Source organism: Micropterus dolomieu, linkage group LG02 (genome assembly GCF_021292245.1).
Source record: "Micropterus dolomieu isolate WLL.071019.BEF.003 ecotype Adirondacks linkage group LG02, ASM2129224v1, whole genome shotgun sequence".
NCBI classification, from domain to species: domain Eukaryota; kingdom Metazoa; phylum Chordata; class Actinopteri; order Centrarchiformes; family Centrarchidae; genus Micropterus; species Micropterus dolomieu.
This window is the reverse complement of record NC_060151.1, coordinates 8,001,605-8,021,371: the sequence shown is the minus strand read 5'-3', so window position 1 is coordinate 8,021,371 and position 19,767 is coordinate 8,001,605. Positions and strand designations below refer to the sequence as shown.

Genomic DNA, 19,767 nt, shown 5'->3' with positions numbered 1-19,767 from the left:
AAAAAAAAAAGATAACCACAGATAATCTGACTACTCTTTCATATTCTCAACTGGACTGAAAAGCCAGAATTGAGAGGAAAAAAGACAACAACAAATACAAGACTAATATCCTCTTCTCCTTCTTCAAAGCATGCTTATATTACTCTGAGATCTACCTTGGATTGTAGGTGCTTTAGGAATGAAGGAGCACTTTGCAAAAATGAAATTGGTCTCCTCTTGTTCCCGTGAAATTTAGTGTGTAGCTGCTGGCGGAGCTCAAACACAACCACCCACCACCCAGTCCTGTGAGGAAAGCTTGAACCAGCAGGAAGGATCTTTCTGATGACTAGGAGCACACCAAAGCAGACAACAATATTGATATGCTGAACACATGAACCCACTGGTATGCATAACCCTTAGGGGAAGATACACTACACTTCTGAATTACTCACATATGCAATATAGGCCTATTTAAAGTATCAGTATCACAATTGCCAGTCCGCTGCTGAGATACTGCAGCAGAACTACTTGATGTCCAAGGAACATTTTGGTCTCATGTCCTGATTTTGAGTACACATGCAGGGCCGTGTAACTAAGACTATATTATCTTCAGCTTTTCAGCATCATGTGTTTATAGACACTGCAGGCAACACTCCCTGTGGTGTTTCAGTGCCGTGTGTTGCTTTTCCAGAGAACTCATCAACTTTTCTGTGTGTTCATTTTCAATCTGCTGTATATAAAAAAACTGTAATGCTAGATGACAAGTGTAAACTCAAGATACAATTTCTTGTCATTACAGACTTGCCTGGGCTTACTGTGAGTTCCAGTGAAAGGCTTGTGTGTACATGTGAAGACCACCCAAAGAGTCAGACCAATTCGAGCCTCTTGGAAATTGGATTTTTTCCCCCTAAACTTTGTTTCAAAAAACGGGGGGAGATTTCTTTAATGTGATGTATGATATATACCCCACACCATCCAAAGGTGTTGTATTTGCAAAGCTACTTACTTTTTTAACAAGAGGATTCACCAACATCACCACCATTCTACACGCGCACTAACCCCTCATCCAAACAGCGATTTTCTAATCCTAGTTTGTCTTAGCTTTACAGCAGGCCTAGTTTTGGATTTCTCCACATGTTGAAGCAGGATGCCTGGGCCAGTAAGAATGATATGATAATGAAAAAGTACAAGGACCTGATTAAAAGGACAGACTGCAAAGGGATGCGTGTTTGTCTCTTAAGCTGCAAATGTTAGCATGTCCAGCCAACTAGCTTAATACTTCCAGTGTTAACTCAGTGTCACTTCGGAGGCCAGGGGCATTTCATAGCCTACTACATTAGTTTGTGAGGGTAGAGGTTACAATATAAAAAGCCACATTCACAGCTAGCACATCCACTGTGTATTATTTCCCCACTGCATGGAACCCGGTCCCGAACGTTACTTTATCACAGTGTATGCTAACATTAGCAGTTCAGTCCTGCTCTTTATTGGATTGTGACGTTTAAACTCTTGCAACCTCAGCAAAACCTGTTATCTGTGATAGTGTTATGTCCATAAACGTTCAAACAATTAAGCACGAATTTAAGTAGCTAAACACAGATGGTAGAATTAAAAAAAAACGTCTAATCTCGCAGTTTTCCTACTCATACTTAATACTAGGACTAAATAACTGCTGTTTATTTCCATGTAGCCATAGCTAAGAGACCCTTATTCAATGCTGGAAACATTGTTAGCTTTGCTAAATAAATACAGCTAACAACAGTCCTCATTTCAGCCAACAAAACTGACAGTTGCCGGGTAGAAATTAGAAGATACTTTTGTCTACCTCTGTCTAAAATTCAAGGACCATTACACAAATTACTGTAAATCTGACACTGTTATCGTGAGATAGAACACAGATCTTGACATGTGAAGCAACAGTAACTTATAGGACTGCATGGGACAAAAATAACAGCAAAATATTGTGCATGTTTGTGTTTATGTAACAGAAGCCCGATGGCTGTGCAGTGAGTAAACCTCACTCCCCGATGCCTTAAAAGACGCACTTGTGACCGACACTAGTGCCCATGCGTTTTGGCCTCCTCATTAACTCGTCCACCTCCAGTACCCAAGGTCGCCGGTCGAGTCAGGACCGTGCAGTGGTACAAACTCGGGGAGAACCGTTACATGTACATGTTTATTTTCCACCAAGTAGAGGCAGAGAAATATGTGAGAGTAACACCAGAAACCAGTCGGTGTAAACACATTATTTGTTGTGTGTGAGTGAGAAAAAAACCCCCAAGCATCTGAAATCTGACAGCTGAGAAGAGGAGGAGAAAACCTGTGAAAATTAATTTCAGCATTCTATCGGAGGAGTGCATGAGCATGAGGGCTATCGAACTAGAATGGGCATTTCCTTGAGAAAATGCGTATGAGAGCTGGCAGCTATTTTTTGCGATTGCTACCGCTGTCAGTGCAATGTGCGGCTCCATCAGCTAAGAGACTCAATGATGTGCTGCACACTCGTTCAGCAAACATATGTGTTAAGTTTGGCCCCCTTTTCGTTAACATGCTGTGAGCAGGGTTTTGTCCATCAATCTCTGGATCCGGAGCAAGAGCAAGACCTCCACCACCGGACTACTCAGATACACTGTGAAGGGAAAGCTTTCAAGTTTCTTTGTCAATCATGTCTTATTCTGACAAAAAAATGGCTCCTAAGCACCAATAGAAGGCATGTTTTGCTTATAAACATATTTTCTGTGATGGCTACTCCGCTGTTGAAGAATAAAATAAATGAAGATACATTTATTCATTTGGCTGACGCTTCTATCCAAAGCAACTTACAATTGCTCTACATGTCAGAGGTCGCACGCCTCTGCAGCATCGAGGGGTTAAATGTCTTGCTCAGGGACACAATGGTGGATGGGTCACAGCGTGGGATTGAAGCCAGGTCTCTCACACCAAAGGCAGGGATCTTATCCATTGCACCATCACAGCCAAAGAACTGTGCTGTGAAAGACTTAATGTCATGTTGACAATGATTGCATTTAGAAAGCCTAACATCATAGAATTTTGAAAGTCAGTAAGGACTCTCCATTTTGTTAGCATCAAGCTCAAACAACATAAATTAGCAAGCTTTAATATATTACTATCATGACTCAAATCAATGACAGGCACAAGAAGCAAACCTCGGAGGACTGTCTCTTTATTGATTACTCAATGCAACTGTTCTTATTAAATGAAACAGGCACTTCACTCATGGTTTCAATAGAAAACCACCACAAGAATGACAATTACCAACAAAAACACTATTTTCTAAGCAGACACATTTAACAAATACATAAATCACAAAGTATTTGTTTTGTATTTCAAACAAATAGGAGACTTATTAGCAAATTTTATCAAAACTTTCTTCACTGCCATGCATCATGGGAATCTAGCTCCGCCCCCGCTAGGTTGGAAGAGGATTCCCAACGTATTCATTTTAAAATGCATAAAAATATTAATATAAAATCAACCATTACAGATATCAACAACACAGGTAATAGCACCCATCTCATGAAGAAGATGTACAATTTGAAGTTGAAACCAAGTTTGTAGGACAAATGGAGAAGATAAATGCCAAAAAACGGTGGAATAAATTAGCATCATTAAGTTTCAACAACAGACAGCTGTGTAAAGTTTAAAGCTATAATGTACTAACGTTTCACCTGAGGAATTTGTGGTCACCATATTTAGTTAGTTATCATTAAGTTCAAACACCATAGGCTAAAGGTGTTTAAAGTTGAAACCAGTTAACACTATTACCAGCTGCAGGATTCAAACCCACAATTGGAAAAGGAGGTACAGCTCCAGAGACTGATCGCTAACTAACTGCACCACCAACCTGGTTGCAATGATACAATTTGATGTGTTGTTGATACAAAAAGTGTATTTGCTTAATAAGAAAAGCTTTACAGCTAACATTTTGGACTTTTTAGTTAGTGATTGAGTAGCTGAGCATACAACTATACCTCTTGTGTCCAAACTCCAAACAGGGAGGAAAATACAACAAGTTAAAGAATTAGTGACGGGGGAGACCTCAGCCTGCAGCTACAACAGGGAGTGAATGGGAGACGACTGAGACTTTCCAATCAATTAAGGATCAGAGATAAAAACCTAAACATCCACTGGGCAGGATTTTTACATTTTGAGGGACAAAAGGCATGTGGCTACATTTTGGTGCCTTTTTTGTTCTTATAGAGATAAATATACGCGACTAACAGCAGTTTACAAAAAAATGTCCGGTCTGCAAAATCTACAGCTCTCACACTAATTACAACCCATAAAAAGTAGACATGTTTCATTATGTTTAATATGGTCAGTCTAAGCAACGTCGAGGGCCAACACTTGCATTGTGTATGATTTACGACTAAATCTCATATCAAATCCAAACAATTCAGTGTCCCCTCAACAAAAACGTAGTGCTCTTCTGACTTTGCACCTGAAGTCTAACTAGAAAAGATGGGGATGTGCGAGAATGCTTGTCAGACAATGCTTGTCTGAGTTAATATAAATACAGTAGATGTGCAGCCAGCAGTGTATTGTAGCGTATTATATTGCTAAGTATGCTTTAGTGAGCATCAAGCCAGCCAGTGCTAAAATGAAGATGTCAAGTGATGTCAATAACAGGAAAAAATGGTTGTCAGAGAGGCCGTGTTTTTTGTTTTAGAATTGCATCTTTGCCGAAGCTAAAATCAGACGGTAGAGGAAAAATCCACCCGCGAGTGTAATTCATTGATGCAGGAAAAATACAGAATCTGTTGAGATGAAAGATTTAGAGCAAACATCTGCTTGAGTATTGCTCCTTTCTTGGCAGAAGTAGGCTCCAGCTAACTGATTATACTGTACAAGCCTGGTTTTAATTAAATGGCTGACAGCATGGGGCACAAAGGAGAATACTGATCTCCAACAGAGTTACTGAAAATGTTGCACCTGACTCTTCTCTTCCTCTCTCTTCTGGTGCTTCTGAGTAATGTACAGCATGCTGGTCAACAGCTTTCTTGTATAACCCATGCTCTATATGGCTCTTGATTGCAGCTGTGTGTCAACTGGCTCCACAAAGAGAGAGACACTGATTGAAAATGTGTTTGGCTACATGATTAACAGCATGCTACTGCACACAATCATATGCTGAAAACAGTCAAGTAGCCTATACAGTACTAGTGAGTGAGCAGAAACAAGCAAGATAATGGCCTTTAGCTTGAGCGAAGTATATAATTGATCTGACAGTGACATACAGCAGGGGTACATCTAAGCAAGCTAAGCTGTTTGTACATGCATAATTAGGGCCCATGTTTTACAGTAGATGCAGTAGATCAGCAGTGGCAAAGTTTATTTTTAGCCATGCATGAACGACTGATAGGCCAACGACTCACCTTCTGACCTAATCAAGTCTCATTAGCACACACAGCGATATAAATGCAAATATATGATAATGTTCATTGTGAGAATGAAATCAGGGCGGTACCTAAAGATATGAAAACATTAAAAGGTACAATCTGTAATTTGGCCATATAAATTCAAGGTCTATTAACAGAAAATGAGATGGAATAATATGACAAATGATGAGGAAATGAACTAGCATTTTGTCTGTTAAATATACGGTAGCCCTTACTCCTTACTGTCACGATCCTTTCCTGAGGTGTTCTGTGCGTTCTCTGTGTTTTGATTTCTCTGTGTCTGGGTTTTGGTTTCATGTCTTAGTGTTCCTCCTGGTCTGTGTACTTCTGTGTTGGTTGTTATTTTCGCCCCATGTCTGCTCTGTGTTCTGTTATTAGTTCTGTTTAGGTCTGTTCTCCCTGTTACGTCTGTAGTCTGTCGGTATGATTAGGTTTTAGTCTGTTGTATGTTTCTTCTCGTGTCAGTTGCCTGTGCCTTATGTTCAGTTCGGTTCATATTTGGATCTGTGCCGGCCTACTTCTTGTCATATTGTTATTATCTGGTGTTTGTTTCATGCTCGGTTTCTGTCTACCTGTCTAGTGTTATTGTAATCTCTGCCTGATTAGTTGTTCATTGGTTTATGATCATTCTGTGTTTAGTGTCCATTACCTAGGTTATGTTTGTTTCCCCAGTTAACCCTCTGCATGCCTGTCTCTCGGTTTTCCCCTGCTGCCTCGTTAGTCCTGATCCCGGTCACCTGTGTGTATATATGTTTGCTGTGTGTATTCAGTCCTTTTCTGGTCATTGTAGTGTGTATATGCGCTGTCTCATGTTGCAGTTTTTTGTTGCGTTTAGCCTGCTTTGCTCATTGTGTCTTCCAGTTTCCCTGCTTTTTGGATTATTTTCCCTTCTTGGATTTTTCTGTTGGATCACCTGGTTTGTCTGAACTGCTATTATTTTGGATTACCTGGACTCAGCTGCTCATTGTAAGTGTGCTCACTTTTTAGTTTGTTAATAAACCTTTTGAACTGTACCTGCTCTACTCAGTGTCCTGCATTTGGGTCCGCCAACCTTTCAACCACATGCATCGTGGCACTTACTAACGATGCATGGTCTGCGGGTTGGTCAGCAAACTTTATGCTTTATAAAGGCTTTTGAGCATGCCACAAAATAACTAAATTTGCATAATTGTAATTTATTTTATAACTGACTTAAATATTGGTTCAGTGTAAAGATGCTTGTTACAGGAAAACTCATTTTGTCACTGCAGTTCAGGAGCATGAAAGCCACTGTCTAGTAGTAAAACATCTGAATGGTGTTAATGTTTTCAGTAAATTAACCAATAGTGCGATTTGTTGGGGCCAGTGCGCGAAGTGAACCGGTACTCACTTCTACATTTTACTCTTTGATGTACCATGACTTATTCTTGCAAACCTACAATGACATGTTCCCATCTGCCTGCTAGCAGAGCCAGTCGGCCCCACACACTCACTGGAACCTACTAGGAATTCAGATTGTAATACTTGCTAATACTGGTCCAACATACACGCCAACATGTCAATATGGGGACTTCACTTCAAGCACTGCCTGGGGTCGACCCTCTTGTTTGCATTTGTATCACTGATTGTTGATTGGCTTCCCATGCTGCTAATTAACACTCAACTTAATATGAATTGCTTCTGGTAAGTGTAATGTTGTTCACCTATTAAAGTTCCGATTACTTTCCATCCTGCCTACATTAAGGAAAGAACTCTTAACAACCTAAGATTAATGAAGGTTGTTTAACAGACTTAAACAGTTTTTTCATATTGAGAAAGCCCAATATTGTCTCTTAATACTGACAGTAAAGATGGCAGAGGGCTACTGTAGCCAGAGACTGGCACAGTAACAGGCCATTAATACTGTTGTACTGGGATAAAAGTTCTCTGGACAAACATGAGAAAGTGGTTCTAATCGGAGCTCTCTAAAATGAGAAGCAGTTTTGTCCACAATCTATCCATTTATTAATACACAAAACAGAACCACCTGGATGACAGTACAGCCATATGTGTTTGTCTGTCTTTGACTGTAAGTGTCTCTATGTATCAGTGAACGAGTGTCCCAGACCAGTTAACCTGACTCTGGTCTGCTCCAGTGGGTGCAGCGAGAGGAAAGCAATTCCTCTTTGCTTCCAGCTGGCTTTCTCCCACCTGTACCACACCGTGCCATTGTGTGGGCCTGCTTTGCTCTGTCCTGGCACAGCAGGAGGGAGCCATGTCCTCTCTCTGCCTCCAGCCAGTGCTCAAAACAAGCCTGCCCACTCAAAATAGCTATTAAATACAAGTTTTACAAGCTTCATAGAATTATTTCTATTGAATTCTATTATATGTAACTGTGTACTTTAGCCAAGAGTTTTGCAGTGAGTAAAATGGAATTAATAGAATACAAAGTTTACTATTTATTCAATTAATTAGAATAAATAAGAATAATAAACTTGGTAAACAGTCGTACTATTTTCTTTCCCACTGCATCAACTTGCAGATCTGAGATTTGAGTTGTTTAACAGAAAGTTGGCAGTCAGAGTTTAATCAGAGGACATTGGTTAAAACGTCTATGCTAAAGAGTCTATATGTAAGTCAAAGAATCATTCCAAGCTCCTGGCACTGTGTTAAGCGGGGCCAAGGGAAAAACTGAATTTACTTACATGGATCAATTATCACATTATTACTAGCAGCTGTCAGTACCTGTGCATGGGCTCCATTGATCATCAAGTAATAAAGCTTGCTGAGGATGCTCTGCTGCAGCTGGTCCCAGGAAATAGACCGGTCCTCCCTCATAAGGAATGGAGGTCCAAATCTTGAAAAGAAATAGGAAACGTCTGAAATCCAGGCTCACACATCTCATTATCCTATTGTAATGTTAATTATAATTTATGAACATTATCAGCATTAGAGCAGAATTCTCATTACAGCATATCTACCGAAGGACAGAGAGAGATAATGAGTGAAAATAGCTGATGAGGAGAGGGACAACCATCCCTCTGAAATGATAGATCACATGACACATTAATCATAATACACATTTAATTGAGGGCAGCCCTCCATTGTATACTTGAGATTTATTAGTAGGAGACCATGTGAGCATGCATGTGAATCAAGAGTCAAACAAAGACACACATGGGCATATAAACAGTGAATGACAATGGGGTGCTATAAAATTGCATATTAATCAGTAGGAACAGAAGAGTAATGAATGAGAAGTAAGCTTTATTGCATCTGTAAGGATACTATTTTTCCTTTTTCTTTCTCCTGTTTTTTTTTTTTTTACCGATTATTAGAGACACTGAAACAATTCTGTGACAATCACATCGTCAATCATACCATTTTCCAATTACATCATACATAGATACCATAAAATCCACAAAATAAGTTAGTCTGGATTAATGACCACTACACAGGAAGAGAGTAAATACTTTCAGAAGTCTGAACTGATACTGTTTATTTTCCCTCAAAGTGATTTTTGATGGGATCATGAAGTGAAATCTTCATCCACCACTCCAGACATGAGAATCAGTATTTAGATACAACAGAAGTAAAATGTCATGCTAACTTTCAAGAGAAGTAATGCAAAAACAGTGAACATTTGGGTTTCACACATAAAATGTGAAACTTTATTAAATCCTTATCTACTGTGATCTATTGGTTTCACAGTTTCAACAAACCAAGGAAATCGAGAGTTTTCACACTTTGGTATTTTTCAGAAATGCACTTGTGGTGATATTCTACAGACAACCAGAGCGAGAAACGAGTATGTGACTCCAATGTCATTTTCTTGGCACAGACAAAGTCCTCCAGCTGTCATCTGATGAGCGTGAGATAGGTGGGGCGCTTCATCAACGACGGTGAGGCGTTTGAAGGAGAAACAGGGACATGGACGGGATTGAACTTCAACAGCCGTGTTGGCGAGCTCACCTATATTGATCTCTCTGGACTCAGGGAGACGAGTGTCTGGTCTCTATATCGTGCTAGATGTTAGATTCCTCAGTCAATTGATTTGAAACTCATTCCTTTCTGTAACAGGGAGCTAACCTGACCTTGATGTGCTCCACCAGAGCATGGCTATATACAATGTGGACTGAGCTATGGTGCATAGAGCTCACATCTGCTAAGCTGTTAACAGTGAAACCAACAAAAATCTTGACTGACACTCAAGTCAGTGTGCCAAACCCCCCCAGCCCTCCTCAAGTTACTGATGCTATGCCTGTCAAGCTTTCTATTCTGGCTCAACACATGTGCAGTTTACAATAACTGCCGCCACATGACATTTGCAGTAATTTTTGAAACAATGGATCTTTGATTTCACATGGAAATAAACAAAAGCGAGGTTCTCATTTTTAGCCGACAACTGTGGATGTTGTTGTTGTTGACTAGCAGATTCTATCAGCTAAAGCTAGCTTGTGTAGGCTAATGCTTATGGTAAAACTAAAGTTGATTTGTTTTAAAACAAGAACCCTTTATAAGCCAAGGGTCCTAATCATACATATGGTTAGATAAATTATGCAATGCTAAAAGACTAAGGCTCCTGGCATCCTCACCAGCTGATGAAAAAAGGAGCCACATTGTTCATACATTGCAAGTAAGGTCAACGTAATACTATCTTATTCAAGTTTGGCTGGAGATGAGTGTCATCTTCCTCCAAATAAAGAGCAGGCCAGAGCCGTCAAGGTTAGCTTAAACTCTGATATCATAGCACCTTGGCTTCTACAGGTGCAATTTCAGTCCTGAACAGATGTAATCCGTAACCCAGCAAAATAATATAGTTAGCTAATGACATGCCCCTTGGCTTTGGAAATAATGCTTGGTTACTACTGTAGGTAGTAATCTGGTTAGCCAGGCATGCTAATTTTTGCTTATGTTATAAAGACACAGTTTAATCTTTTCCTTACAATTTTGTTCTTTTTTCTGTAAAAAGTAATAATAATAACCGAGACAACGCCGTCCAAACTCATGAGATTTTAGGTCACTCTTATTAGAGCCCTACGCACACCACTTCAACAAATGGAGAAACCCAAAGCTCGACGGGCGTGCCTTAGCTTGTTGCGGTCACTATTCAGGAGAAGGGTTTTGCAAAGGGTCACTTGATATAATTACCTAACAGCCTGTTGGCCTGCCCCTGCAGCGTTGCACACCAACAGCAGAATCTTTACAGGGACGCCCTGGTTGAGGAACTCTGTCGACAGCGTCCCAGATGAAGGTAGCCTCTGACCCTCCGGTCCGGTGGAGTATGGGGATGAAGGGAGGCTGTGATGGTACCCTGGCAGAGGATGAAGAACACAGGAGAAAGTCAGGGAGGGGGTGTGAAAGCAAAGTGGAAAGAGATACCAAAATGAGTCACAGAAAGAAGAGAGAAGGGAACGAGGAGATTTTTTACTATAGATACAGTGACAGTTTCTTGATAAATCCTGCGCTGATGCTGATCACATACCAGCTTAACATTCTTTTAGTAAACAGCGTACTTTCAAAGATTTTACACTGATAGCTGACAGCAGGAAGTACACGATATTTTACATTCTCTTCTTGAAATGAAGATGAACTGACTTCACGTACTAAAAATGTGATCACTAAACTTAACACTTTTAACAAGGAGTGAGGCGGAGAATTGAGGTATATAAAGTGGCGAGACAGCAGCTTTCTATTTGGGGAACAGTGATTCAGAGGGGAGAACAGATGGACCAATGGCTGCCTGCACTCTCAGCAGGAGGTATTATCTGATGCAGCTTCTGCTCCACATCCTGTCCTGGTGGGGTGCCAAGCAGCACCACTTCTCTCCCATTCCCTTGTCTCTCAGAGGAGTGTGACTGACTGAACGAAAAGCTGAGATTATAAGATCCCCATGAAACGTGACGTCAGGAGAGCTGAGTTTTCGTCACACAGCTGGCAACCTCTGGGGTTAGCACGCAGGTCAGTCCCTCAGAAGTTCATGGTGATAAATCACGTGCTAAATTAGATTCGCAGACACAGATGAGAAGGTATTGATTGACCACGGAGGCTGTGCCTTCCCAAAACGTTTCATTAAACACTGTTGTTTACACTTGACGCCTGATTCATCACTGACAAAGCAAATGCCACTGCTGAGCATCTTGTTACTAAGATCCTTGTGAAGTACCAAGCATCTGTCTTGGCACATACCTCTTACAGAAATAATTGGGGTTTGAGGATGTGAAGCTGTGAACTGTATGAAGGGAAAGACCTATTCAAAACTGATCAAAGTTTACATCTAAACTGCCAAAGCTTTAACATTAAACCTCTGATTGCAGTGTCTTGACCCGGAGAATGAGAGTAATGATAAGTATGCACAGCCCTTCATTTATTAATGACGCTCTAATCAAGCAAGTGATAAAATGTGCTTAAATCATGCGCTGTAATTTACATGAGCAGCGACCTCTGACAGCTGTGGGAATGATTAGTGGGGAAAAATCTCCTTTTAAATGCCCTGTGAAACATGTTCATGAAACAGCAGTAAAATGCAGAGGTCACCTCCTGGTTTGAAGATTTATACAGGGATGCCAGAGCGGAGACCTACCTCTCATCGCTCATTAAATAATTTTTTTTATGGCTCACTGTCAAAAACTGTACTGTTTCTATTTTTTTTAACCTTGTTTATAGGATGAATAATAGTAAAAGCACGAGATGTGTGTTTCCACTTGTGTAGATTGTCTGTTTAAATCAGACAATAACCATAGCTCTACTGAAAAAGGCTCACCACGTTATAACAACCATATGTAAAATGGGTAACATACACAACACATACTTACACATAAACACACCACACCATAAATTAACTTTGTTTAGCCTTCATACCTGTTGATCCTAATCTCTTATCAAAAAGCCTCTAACTAATTCTAAGAAACCACAGGAGCCTGGGAGTCCATCATTCCTCTCAGGCTTCTTTCATTTTCAGACAGACACACAGGATGAGCCAGACTAAACACAGCCAGACTATGTGAAGGCCCATAATTAAACACCTCTGCCCCTAAAGGGATCTGCTCTACCCACAGCTACAGTACCCTCGCCTCCCTTTCCCAAATCCCATTATTTGTCTGCACAGTCATATTCAAGGTCTTTGAAGAAAACGGTTGTCAGACAAATACATGCACATACACGTATGACTTAAGCATATTTTGATTTTCAAAATATTTGAGAATATTACATAATAAATCATTTGCAGAAAAAAACAATTTATGGACTGGGAATGTGAAACATGATGCTTCTTTGCCGAAGGAAAAATTGAGATTATGACTAAAGAAGCGATTTAGTTATAAAACAATTGGATGCTTTCATGAAACTGTCCTCCAAAATACACTATCTAGTTATTAGATATAAGGTTAGGCCTCATTTCAAAGTTCGGTGTGTGCTGCTTTTCCATTATGTGACTCCCGAGTAAACGACTCGTGTAATCTTGTCTCCCAAATTACTTAATTGTCACATTTCCTTGTTCTTCTGTTTGAACAGAGCAGTGCGGGCCCTGTGGGTTGGCTGGATTTCAAGCACAAATTGGCAACGTGTGGCAAGCTGATGAAGATAACAAATTCTACTTATAATATCGTGATACTGCCAGATATTTTATTTGATCTAAACAACCATTTGCTAAACAAGACTGAGTCCATAGCCAGGCTAGAGGCACTGTGAGGCTGTGGTGCTAAATGCTAACGTCAGCATGCCAACGTGCTCTCATTGACAATGCTAACATGCTGATGTTCACATCCAAGTTTAGCATGTTAGCATACTAGTATTTGCTAATTAGCACTAAACACAAAGTACAGCTGAAGGTGATGGGGCCGTTATTATAGTATTTGGTAAGTAATACAGGACAAATTGAAATTGTCCTTTTTTTGCTTTTCAATCCAATGGTTGTTAAAACTTTTTTACTCAAAACCACAAATGTGAACCTTATGGTGGCGCTAGAGGTAAACTCAGAGGCTCACCAAATTTCATGGCAATCCAAAAACAGATATTTCGGTGTGAACAAAAGCAGGGGACCAACTGATACAGGTACTGATAGACCAACATTGTCAACCCTACAACCATTGTACTTGTTTGGCTAACAAAACTAAATGTCTTCAAATAGTATCCTGAGTTGAGTAGATCACAAATGCAGGCAGAAACTGTATAGTTTAGAATCGTTTGTTCTATAGTAGCATGTGGCAGACGGAGAGCTGAAGACAACCACAAGACAGACAGTTTCACAAAAGCCTTTTTTACTCACAGCCACCACTGAACTATAGGACTTAGGGCATCTGAGTTTGACTGGCTGTCACTTACTGTGACTTATCCATTAGGTTTTCTACATCAGTTGTAACTGAAATGTCCTTATTATTTGGAAACTAAAATGGCCAAAACACTGAAGCCTGGACAGGTAGAAAGAGAGAGTAGGGACACAAGCATGATACAATATATTTTAGCAGCAATAGATGAAACTCTTCATGGCAGGAATGTGCAGAGGGTTAAAGCTCAAGTCATTTGACCTCTGTAGTTAAATTTAACAATAAACTGTCCATAAAATAATAAGCTACACCTAAACTACAGTATGAGGGATGATCTCATTTTACTGAAAACTGGGCGATAAATAAAGCGGATGAAGGACCTGTTCTGTTTGTAACAGAGATAAGAGAATGCAAGATGGATACTTAACTGTGAAAGCCAATTATCTGTTTCCAAATATTCTTTGGCAGGTGATCCCATATTCAAGTCTCATCCTTGGCACCAATATTCCCCACATTGATATTGTGCTTATTAATTTCCGTCAGTGCACTGTCAAAACCCAAACAGAAAGGACTTCTTTCTCTGATGAAACTTGTGAACCCTTTGTGATTTTATACATTATTCATATGAATAAGGTAAAGCTTATTTACTTGATTACCAGATGGTAGGCACATGAAAAGTGTCTCTGCTGTCCTCAATTCACCAAGTAGATACAGTGTCAGAGTAATGTTAAAAATGTCTCTGCAGTTCTAAAGGAGTGAAGGGCTTGTAGTCCGTTAATCTCCTAAAGCTCCTGCTTTCTTAGAGAAGCTGAAAGACATGGTTTAGGACAAACTACGTTTAAGTGACCCGAAGGAAAACCTGACATCCAATGTGTATCACTGTAACATATATGGGTAGCACTTTATAATAACTAAACACTATAAAGCATTAGTTAAGCATTAGTAAATAAGGAATTCATCATTTATAAAACATTATTCATACATTAATACACATTAGTAAGTCATTCATAAACACAGTTATAAATGTTTTATTCTTTATCTACACACTATGAAGCAGTTAAGTATTAGTACATTTTTAATTCATCATTTATAAACCATTGTTCTTACGTTAATACACATTAGTAAGTCATTTATAAACATAGTTATACATGTTGTATTCTTTATTAATAAGCTCATCTATAATATACTTAATAATTGTATTTTCTTACTTCATATATGATCGATTCACTATTTATAAATGAAGTATTATTTTAATGACAAACCATTTATATATGAGTTGTTAATGGTTCATAAGATCATTTGGAAAGTTTAAGAAATGTATTACGTAACCACGAAAGAATTTAAACAATCTCAGCATAACTCGTAAATCTACCAGTGGCAAACCCAAAGAATTCTACTAAGACTACCCGAAATATGCCCCAGCTAACTTTACAGGATAAAAGCCCCACCGTTACAGGCCTGGTACCGTTTCTCTGAACTCCTCAACAAAACTCCAAGATCTGCGCTTCCAGAGATCTGCTGTGATGGGACCAGCAAAGGGTTGCTTGGATGGTCCGTTGAAAGACACCAATCTTACTCCCCCCCAGTGCTTTGATCAACCGATAACACACTTGGGAGCCCCTTAGCATCATAGTTCAATGTACTGGGGAAAGCCCTGTAGCGTAGTTTTTGAATGCTAAAGACAGGTCTAGAATATTTAACACTAGTGTAGCACTTACCAACCTAGGTTCTGAGAAGCAGTGTTGGGGTAAGAAATAAACTGTGTGTGATTAAAGAAGAGTGGGCAGGATTATTACAGAGCCTTTAACACTCTCATAGTGCACCAACCATGTTTGAAATAATCCGCAGAATAAGAAGCTCTTTCAGAAAAAAATTTAAAAAGTGTCCGGTGTCTTTCAGTTATTTGTATCTCTACCTGGGCAGGATAATGAACATGTGGTGGATCTTTCTTATCTGCCAGTGTCCTGTAATCTGATGTGTCAGTCCTGTTGAATGGGATCTGAAGCAGCTGGGTGCATCATCTCTGGGACTTGCTCGCCATCTGCATCCAACGAAGAGTTGACCTCTAAGCTACAATCCAGGGTCTCAAAAACCAGGCTGCATGTATAGTGCAGAATAAATCAGATAAATCATCACAGTCAATGTACTTCAAATAAGATCTCATCCCGTTTGTCAAAACTCAATATCATCACCCTGTTGTCCAGGGACTCTTCTTAAGTTTTACATTGGTATAACGTTACCAAAGATTTATATCTTTACCAGGTAGCATTTAAGCAAGACATCACTACTATGAATTAATTAAATTTCTCCATTTCTTAGCATTACATTACATTAAATTACAACAAAAAAATATTGAACAGAGTTTTCACATTTTATTCAAGGAAATTATCTTTAACACGTAATATCATAAATACTGCAAATAAAAATACCTCTGAAGGTACTACATGTGCTTACACATCCAAAAGTACCTCCAGAGATTAGTTTGAAACCACAACACAACAAAATACTGTTGAACAGTTCACGACATCGTGTTCACAACATCCTCCGACTGCTTTAATTTACAGTAATATGGTTTTAACCCGCCCATTTAAGCTAGCATCACGCTGCACTTTTAGCTCTCTCCTGAAGGTTACAAACTTTACTCACCGGAGTTTCCAGTGGGCAAAAAATGACGGCATTCAAAAATCCCGAGTGATGTTGTTTTTACACTTAAGACCATAGAATGTATATAAAAAGCTTAAGACCCGCTTCTGGGCCCGTGTGATCTCGTTTTTCCAACTGCGTGTTAGCCCGCTTCTCTCTGTTCTTCCTCGGTGCGGTCTGGCGCTAAAGTTAGCGCACACGGCAGAGACTACTGGATGCGCCAAGGGTCAAAATAGTGCTGCTTTAAGGCCCTATTTTTTTATGTGGGCTACAGTCTGTGGTAAGGAGGAGACAAGGTTGAGAAAGGCGGCTTGACCAGAAACCAAACTTTCCTTACTAGTCCTTACTTTACAGACAAAATACTTATTAAATAATTTCCTTAAATGTTCTACATGATCGTATGAACCAGGCACATAAATATGTTTTTCATTGGAATAACACTTTTTATCAAATACAATCATTAAGCACATCATTGATGAGCTGGTAGTGATAGATGATCTGTCTCAGAGAAACGGTACCAGGCCTGTAACGGTGAGGGTTTTACCCTGTAAAGTTAGCTGGGGCATCTAGTAGTAGTCTTAGTAGCATCCTTTGGGCTTTGCCACTGGTAGATTTAGGCGTTATGCTGAGATTGTTTATATTCTTTCTCGGGAAAAACAGGCGGTTCATCCACGTCATCATTTTTTTTTTAAACTTTCAAAATGATCTTATGAACCATTAACAACTCATATATAAATGGTTTGTCATTAAAATAATACTTTATTTATAAATAGTGAACCGATCATGTATAAAGTATGAAAATACAATTATTAAGCACATTATAGATGAGCTTATTAATAAAGAATACAACATGTATAACTATGTTTATAAATGACTTAATAATGTGTATTAACGTAAGAACAATGGTTTATAAATGATGAATTAAAAATGTACTAATACTTAACAACTGCTTCATAGTGTGTAGATAATAAAAAATTAAACATTTATAACTGTGTTTATGAATGACTTACTAATGTGTATTAATGTATGAACAATGTTTTATAAATGATGAATTCCGTATTTACTAATACTTAACTAATGCTTTATAGTGTTTAGTTATTATAAAGTGCTACCCATATATAGAAACTACAACCTTAAGTTTTACTTCTTAAGTAAAGCTCTAATTACACTGAACAAAATTATAAACGCAACACTTTCGTTTTTTTGCCCCAATTCATCATGAGCTGAACTCAAAGATGGATGAATAGGCCTTTTGTATACTTAGATCTTTGAGTTCAGCTCATGATGAATGGAGCTAGTGCACCCATCAGTATCATTTGTGAGCCTGAACTGCAGCATGGAAGCAAGCATCATCACCATGACGCCACCAGAGTGTCTTAAAGTTATGGCCTATCTTTTGCAAAGAGACATTATAGCTTTGACTTTTAGCTTGCTTATATTCTTTTCGACCAATGCACGCGTGAATAAAAGAAGATTAAACTGACCATTTGCTAAACCCCTCCCCCAAACAGTGATTGTCCAATCATAGCCTTAGCAAGCGTAAATGGGCAAACTTTATATGTCTTCCATATGTAGAAGTGGCACTCAGGCAAAACCTGTCAGACGGTGGGGTGGGGGGGCAGCTTAGCAAACAGTCAGTAACCAATAACAATAAGTGCTAGGGTCAGAGCAATGGTCAGCCCAGTCAATATTTTTGTGAGCCACCATGATCTTATGAGATAGAAGTGCTGGGAAAAGAATAAAATGATGACTTTAGTGTGGAGAGGAGAGGAGAGGTGGTATATGCAGTGAGGAGAAGGTGTGGTAAGAGATTAATTTTTACAGCAGGGAGTTTGGGAGTCAGGACTGGGAAGGTCACGTCATCATTGGTTTTCCTTTGGCAGGATCCAAAGGTATTTAATTTTTTCAACACTGAGCAGCTCGTTACTGAGTGCCTCACACTGACTCTAACAGCCTTTCACATCAGAACTTTCTTTTTAGTAACTGTTACCATGAAATTTACCGAATGCCAATGAATTTCAATCGGTCGAGTGTTGCGGGTAACAAAGAAACACGCATCGTAGAAAGCATAATAAAATAGAGCTACCCTCAGAACACATTTTTTGCTTTAATTGCCCACAAGATCTGTTGGTTCTGCATTTGCCAAGCAAACAGGAAGCTGCTTTCGACACAAACTCCACACTTAACATGTGGCTTAATTTAATGCCTTAGGACATAATCCACATTGATAACCTTTCCTTAACATTACCACTACACATAAAAGGTTTAGTTTACCAGGCTTAGCTCTAAGGAGAACCCTGGGGAGAGCTTGTTATTCTATCTCAGATCAGATGTTATTTTCAATTAGGTATCAAACAAGCTAATGCTGCTTTTTTTTGGGTTTGCTCAATTTTAGCCCCAAAAAGTTACGGAGATGGGAGGAGAGATGGTGAATCACATGAAGTGCTGCAGTGCTTTAGCAGATAAGCTTTGCACATGTTTTACTTTATCAAATGGACATTAGCTGTTACAGTTTATAAGTGGCAGAAACACTCCAACATTTTTGGGAAATATGCCTGGTGTACTGACTCCAAGTCTGACAGCAAACTAAAGATGGCAATGCTCCTTTAAAGATGACAATATCTTGCATGTATTCTCACGGGGCAAACATATCGGTGTGAAAGACAGGACAATCTGCAGTGCACAGAAACGTGTTGAGTGGTGATGTACAGTCTTCATATGAACCCCTGCAGGCTGAGCCAGTGAGAACCCAGGGGACTTAGAATGTACCAGCATGCAGACCAGCCAGACTGTCAGGGAGGGGAGGGGGGGTGGTGTGGGGTCCTTTTAAACAGCACTGCTCTGCGTGGTGATTGAGCATCATAAATTAAAGCACTAAAAGTCACATTTTTCAGGTACAACAGCAGCGCTGACACACAGTACTGGAACTTCATTTATAGCCCTGTAACAGAGCAGAACCTATTTGTTTACAACACAAAGCAAGAAATAAGGGGAAATTCACAGAGCTCTATGTGACGTTATCTACTTAATGTGCTCCCCAAGGGCCTCCTGCACTAAGGTGCATTCCCTGAGGGTTTCATTAAGCAAAGTAAATGAACAGAATTGGTTTGTTTCCTTACAGATCTGTGTGTACATCCACATTTAAGAAGGGAAAAATATTAATGCCGCACCAACAAGACAATGTGTGTTATGCTTTAACTAAAAATAGCCTGTTATACCACTTTCACTTATGAAGCTACCTGAGATCCGTGCAGAGCCTCCTCTGATGTAGAGGGGCGGAGCCTGGAAGGCGTATATTACATCATTTTCAGCTATGCTAGTCAGATCCTCCTCATCAAAGAAGGAGCGCTGGAACCCTGTGGAGTAAACCTCTGTCAGGATCACCTAGAGACAGAAAAATACACAAATACACACACACACACACACCCATTAGTTTTCTTATAACAGTGTATTAGTGTTATTACGCTGTGAGAGTAAACTTTTACCCCACCCGATGGAACACC

The 19,767-nt window shown here is 39.5% G+C and overlaps 1 protein-coding gene and 1 long non-coding RNA gene across 3 annotated transcripts in view; one reads left to right on the top strand and one right to left on the bottom strand.

Annotated features, from left to right (window-relative positions):
* Positions 1 to 19,767, bottom strand: part of usp43b (ubiquitin specific peptidase 43b) — a 74,973-nt gene that overhangs the window by 16,785 nt on the left and 38,421 nt on the right. For both annotated transcript variants that reach the window (XM_046072422.1, XM_046072415.1), the window contains exons 6-8: positions 19,504 to 19,648; positions 10,509 to 10,671; positions 8,103 to 8,214 (exon numbers count right to left, since the gene is read on the bottom strand). In XM_046072422.1, coding sequence (XP_045928378.1) covers positions 8,103 to 8,214; positions 10,509 to 10,671; positions 19,504 to 19,648 — 420 coding nt within the window. The remainder of the gene's footprint in view (positions 1 to 8,102; positions 8,215 to 10,508; positions 10,672 to 19,503; positions 19,649 to 19,767) is intronic.
* Positions 6,093 to 9,754, top strand: LOC123985075. Its single transcript, XR_006828593.1, has 2 exons — positions 6,093 to 6,365; positions 9,199 to 9,754. It is a non-coding gene; the product is annotated as an uncharacterized LOC123985075 (long non-coding RNA).